Source organism: Rhamphochromis longiceps, linkage group LG17 (genome assembly GCF_057381845.1).
Source record: "Rhamphochromis longiceps isolate RC_006_pf linkage group LG17, R_longiceps_female_GT1.1, whole genome shotgun sequence".
NCBI classification, from domain to species: Eukaryota; Metazoa; Chordata; class Actinopteri; order Cichliformes; family Cichlidae; genus Rhamphochromis; species Rhamphochromis longiceps.
This window is the reverse complement of record NC_140573.1, coordinates 41,944,394-41,950,393: the sequence shown is the minus strand read 5'-3', so window position 1 is coordinate 41,950,393 and position 6,000 is coordinate 41,944,394. Positions and strand designations below refer to the sequence as shown.

Below are 6,000 nucleotides of genomic sequence, written 5' to 3'. Positions count from 1 at the left end.
TAAGGACCAGCACTGCCATTAAATAAACAGACTCCCATTAATGCTTCATTAACTCTCCTGCATTGCAGGGCTGGGAAAAAGAATTAGTGACCAAACGAGCCGGTCAATCAAACGTGGGCTGTTTTTTATTTCATTAGCAAATCGAGACGTATTAAAAGCCTTGGATTGGCCTCGTACTCCTAAAGGCAAAGTTTTGCGTCTCAGACGGTCGGCTGGAGGAAGAGGAGTTTGCAGGGCATGGGTCACTGGCTGCTCCGCAGACTGGAATTAACAGACAACTAGAAAACAATAAAGTGGACTTGATGCAAATTTTCAGATCGCATAAATCCGCGAGGGGCCAATGACGAGGAGAGGTGCAGCGAAGCGCACCAATCAGAGAGGCTGAGTGACCATTAGTCTGAAACAATCAGTCTCTTAACGCGACGATTTTGTGACATCTGCACAAAGATTTAGCGCAATCGGGTCACACTTGCTGTAGAGGCCCAATCAAACACGCGGATGTTAATTTGGTGACCGGATATCAACCTGAAGACCTATTTCTGCCACGTCAAAAGGCAAATATGTGCACGAGGGTCAGTTTACACAACTTCAGTCTGATATAAAGACCGAGAGAGAACAAAGGCCGGGCTTATCTGAGCCTCGTGTTTAAAAACCAGGCTTCTGGACATCAATCCTTCATTTTTCACCACAGACGTAAACGACTCACACTCGTTATGCTGCTGGTGCCGTAAATCTTCAGTTTTACAGAAAAGTGCATTATCACCGTGACGACAGCCAACCGCAAATTATCAATATTCCGGCAACAGGATGATTTTTCCCCCTTTATTCCAACGCAATCAAATGAATAAAACTTCAATGAGACACTGTTTTGCTCTCCCCCCCCCCCCCCCTGCTTCCTGTATGGGCAAAGTGAAAGTCTGGAAAGCTCAGAGAGATACTCCTACTCGTCACAGTTCATTGCTCAGATCTGTTTGTGCTTCACAAATCCTCCGATAGAGACGGAGAGGCATCTATCATTGGAGTGCTCGGTGCGTGGGGGCCCCCGCAATCTCTCCTGCCATTTTAAACACGTCTTCCCAAAGTGCCATGCACTCAGAGAATGAACCGGTTAATCTGCGACCCACTCACAGCCTTCACAGCGCTCTTCATCCCAGACTCGGACCATCTAACAGAAGACAACACGCGCCTTTGGAGCTTTGTAATCGGAGCGTTGTGGACGCGCAGACGCAAAAATACAACCCAAGACTGAAAAAGAAACAAATTAGCCAAATTACTGCTGTAAGAGAGGTACTTATTAAACAGTTAAAAGCAACTTTGTTGCCCACCAAGGAGACCACAGGTTGCAACACAACTCCCCAGCAGCAGCAGCCGTCCCCTCGAAGCACAAACTACCTTAAAAAGCCTAAGACCCAATCACAAGGACCCTCTCCTGCTGCCATGCACCTCTGACAGGTCAGAGCAGTTTTAGCCCGGCGGTTTGAATGTCGGGGCTCATCGGTGTCGCGCGGCCTCTTTTCCTCCCATAAAGTACCTGTTGGGTGTTTAGCGTGACAGTTATTCCTGTTCCTGTAGATGGCTCTTAAATCTTATTTAACGCACAGGCACCTGTAATCGTAAGTCCTCTCACACTTTGTAGACGGCTCACTGGAAGACTGCCTTACACGACTCCTTTCTGGGGTCGAGGGTTAAGTACGGGGACGAGCGAACGCTAAACCAAAAGCAAGTCGAATCGATTCAGGAGCCTCAGCTGTGATATAAACTTTATTTTACTCTTTAATTACACGAAAAGCAGGCTTTGGTCACCCTGCTGGGGTGAAAACGGCAGAATTAAAAGTACACTGTGTGTGTGTGTGTGTGTGTGTGTGTGTGTGTGTGTGTGTGTGTGTGTGTGTGTGTGTGTGTGTGTGTGTGTGTGTACATCTTTTCAGAGCCCTGCCTGGAGGAAGCCTGGTCTTTTTGGTCACGACTTCAGCGACGACACTACAAAGAGCCGTCCACATAAAACTGTCCTGCTCATTAAGACACTTCCTCCCGTAAGCAGAGGTGACAATTTTACTGTGCAGCACTCGCGCAATCACAAACTGTTTTAATGAGTCCTATTTTATATTTGGGACCTAGAAGAACAAATATGAACATGTCGGCCCGGGCCGCCGTCGACTTGTTTCACATTTGAAGAAAAAACTACTTTTATTATCTTAATTTTATTTTTTTCTTGAATTCCATCTGGTATTACTAACATCTTTACGAATCATAAACAAAGATAAAGTCGCAACCGAGGACCTTGAAGACGGGAACTTTATTTCCAAATTTCTTGCACACACTTTAATCCTTTTAAATATCCTCGCTCGGATATTTAAGATGGAATAAAAGTAAAAAACTAAAAACATAACCGAGCTGCGCATTAACAATTTTAAATGAACAAAACAAAACAAAAAAAAACAACAACTTCCTATACATTATATTATTATAAATGAAGCGAGCCATGCAAACTACTCAGAATGCATAATGAATTTTATACATCATATGTCAAATGAATTAGCATGTCTAACTCAGCGAGAGGGACAGGGGAGCCTCTGCTAATTGGCAGCGAAGCTTCATGCATAATTATGGGCCAAGCGTCTTTGCTGTCGCACTGTGGCAGTAGCCGAATAACGAGGAGAAAAGAGAGGGAGAGACGGCGAGGGGGAGAGGGAGAGAGAGCAAGAGAGACAGAGAGGGAGGGAGAAAGAAAAACAAAGGCCATGGAAGATGGCCAGGAAGGGTGGGTGGTGTGGGGAAGAGGGACACTGTTCTTCACAGCAGCTCATCAGGGCAGCGACAAACCCACTCTCTCACACACACACACACACACACACACACACACAGGCGAGAGCAGCTTTACAATAACAGAAAAAGCCTTTGTCCTCGTCGTGCGGTTTGTTATTTGTTCGACTTCTTCATGAATTCATTAAAAATATCGTTCTTGTACTTTTCCCTCCTCAGCTCTATCCTCAGTCCACTCCACTGAGATCGTCACTGCAGTGGCTTCTTCTCCGTCATGGCAAAGTTAATTACATCTGTAAAAACACTGTGTCAACATGCAATTACATGGGAATTAAATGATAATAGTCTTTGCCGGAGCGCAATTATGCAAAGAAAATGCCTTTTTTTTTTTCTTTTCGTGGGTTTGCTGTCCTCATTTATGTGCGCTGTGATAGGAGAAATCCACCTATGAAAATATCAAAAAGTGCTAAACTTTTGGATAATTATAGGCACATCAGTAACATATTTGTGTGGGCAGATGAGACTATAAAATTTGTTATTCTGGCATAGAGCAGCTCAGTGTGAAGTGTGAGAATGAATGAAAATGCTGCCTCAAAAAATCTGTGTTCACTTCAAAGATCGGCTAATTTTTTTTTCCTCTCCATCAAACTTGATAGATAAAAAATAAAAACAGTTCTGCAGCGATCCATAGAATTTATGATTTTTATTTAAAGAGGGCAGAGCAAGTCCGGGTTATCTGAACGAGTAAATAAAGACGGCAACTCACACATATTCTCTTTATTTTGATGTATTTGTGAAGAGCAGTTTTTAATAACCTCGCTGCTTATTTATGGAAATTGTGTTCGATGTTCCTTTAATAAAAATTAAAAAACCTGTAAAGATGCTTTAAAGGTTCAGGATTCATCTTAGTGAAATACAAATGTAGAAAACATTTTGGGAGGAATAAGACTACAGACACTTCACAGAGCGTGTGTTACCTGAGCAGACATATGCAGACCCGGCAGCCTTGGGTGAGTCGGCAGAAACCAAACCTCTGCTTGCTGTCGATGTCCGTCAGCACAAAGGTGAAATTCTGCCCCACCTGACTCTGGGAGACCCTGGGCGACAAAACGAGGGACACGTGCTGTGCACGCTCACAAAAACCTCACAAGTGTTTAAAACGAAAACACACACATTTAAGAAGCAGCACAACAAAACACAATTAGATGTAACTGGCCCAGAAAGAAGGCCTCATTCAAAAAGGAAAACTCCCCACGAGCTAAATCTCCAGTCAAGCTCCAAATCTGATGTCACATATTTCGAGTATGACTGGTACAAAAGAAAAAAACAGTGAAAAGCTTTTCCAACCCCGAGGTAAATTCCAGTAAAGCTCAGTACACGCCTTCAACACTAGATGGCAGCAGCTCAGCTTCAGTAAAAATACCAAGGAGCCCTCCCTCCCTCTCTCTCCTTTCTGTCTTTAAAAATGGGAGTTTTTACCGTGTCACTTACTAAAAATAAGAGCTGTGCTGCTCTCAGGCTGCTGATCTGATTGGACCTACAGTCCGTACAGAAACACGCTCCCTTATATTCTCAACTTTGGCCACATTTGCACTCACAGGAAATCTCACTAACCACAACTGCATCGTGTGGGCCTGTCGCTGATGACCTCATCAGCAGCATCACTAATAAAACCTGTGGCTTCATCATTAATATGACGATCGCAGCATTCATTTCTTGGTTTGTTTTTCTTGCTTTTTAGTTTTTAAGCCGGTGAGCTGGCGTGGACGTCATCAAGTAGTAGCTTATAGCTCCTCGTGGTATGTGCAGAGGACGTGTGCTTCAGGTGAAAGTGAGCTGCGCTGCTCAAATAAAACGAGGAATCGTACCTTTCCACGTCAAAGGGAAAGCAGAACTTTGGTATCGTCTGAAGGACCTCCTGCAAAAACAGAACAGAGTAGAAGGCACATCTTTAGACGCGCACACACACAGTCGTCACTGATGAAACCCATTAAAATCGTGTTTCCATATGAAAGTCTCCGGGGCTTCCGCTAAACGAGTGCTATCAACTGGCTGAACAAAATGGGGATTAATGTTGAATGTTACTGATAGCAATCTGACAAAATCTCCACATCCCAAACACTGCAGCCTGAATGCACTTAATCCAAACGAATGGGCAATATAAAGCACTTCATTTGGCAGAACAGAGAGGAGTTCCCCCTTTTTCCCTCTCGCTGTCTTTTAGAGGGACGGCGAGGGATCCTCCATCCACAGCTTGAATAATTAGCAGTTAATAAGTTCATCGATTATCAGGTGCCAACGGGAGATAAAAGGACGAGAAAGGAAAGAAAGAAGAGAGGAGAAAGAGAGGGTGGTGGTGGTGGAGGGGGAGTGGGGGGGGACACGAAGGCTATGGTAGCAGATTGTAGTGACAATAGGCTAAGCAGCTCTGTGGGGTTAAGAAGTAGGAAGGGGGTTACAAGCCTTCAGGGCTTTACCTCCAAACACCTCCCTTGTGACTTAGGGGAGTGTGGAGGGGGTGGGTGGGGCGGGGGCACCTTTCCACCAGCGGCATATGGATTTAGACAGAGAGCAGGAACAGAGCGGCGCACCATATGGGTGAGCCACTCCAGACCGGCCACAGAGCCGCCGAGCGTCCCCGCTCTGCCTGCTAACCTGGCGCCAGGTCGCTCTCTCGGCTTCGGCCAGATTCTGCCAGGCTCTGAGGCTGATCCCGGGGACTGGGTGGCCCTCTGCTATGCTCTGGCCTCTCTTGCCGTCTCCCCCTCGCTCCCTTTCTTTTGCTTGCCAGGACAGGTTGGGTATCTGTGCTTCTGCAGGGAGCAGTCGCTGACCCCCCCATCAAAACTTAAACTTGCCACCTGGCACAGCACAAACACTCCCACAGCTACAATGAGCTGAACGGGCGTGCGTTTTGAGAGGACGACGTATGTGAGCGGCTGCTTCCAGGGTGGTTAAGACTCCACATTTGTGTATTTGTGTGTGTGTGTGTGTGTGTGTGTGTGTGTGTGTGTGTGTGTGTGTGTGTGTGTGTGTGTGTGTGTGTGTGTGTGTGTGTGTGTAACTGTGCTATATGTTTGTATTTGCCCACATATGGAGGATGAGGGGAGGGGCTGAGGGCGAGGCACGGTGGGTGGGAAGTGGTTGTTTTTACTCATCAGGATCTGTGATAAAATCGAGAACTCAGCAAAGACGAAGGGCTCAGTGGCAGTGAGGTCTGTGTGTGTGTGTGTGTGT

At 45.9% G+C, this 6,000-nt stretch overlaps 1 protein-coding gene across 2 annotated transcripts in view; it reads right to left on the bottom strand.

The window, feature by feature from the left end:
* dennd1b (DENN/MADD domain containing 1B) overlaps window positions 1-6,000 on the bottom strand; it is a 94,844-nt gene that overhangs the window by 53,583 nt on the left and 35,261 nt on the right. For both annotated transcript variants that reach the window (XM_085387385.1, XM_085387386.1), the window contains exons 4-5: window positions 4,632-4,681; window positions 3,741-3,860 (exon numbers count right to left, since the gene is read on the bottom strand). In XM_085387385.1, the coding sequence (XP_085243511.1) occupies window positions 3,741-3,860; window positions 4,632-4,681 (170 nt within the window). The remainder of the gene's footprint in view (window positions 1-3,740; window positions 3,861-4,631; window positions 4,682-6,000) is intronic.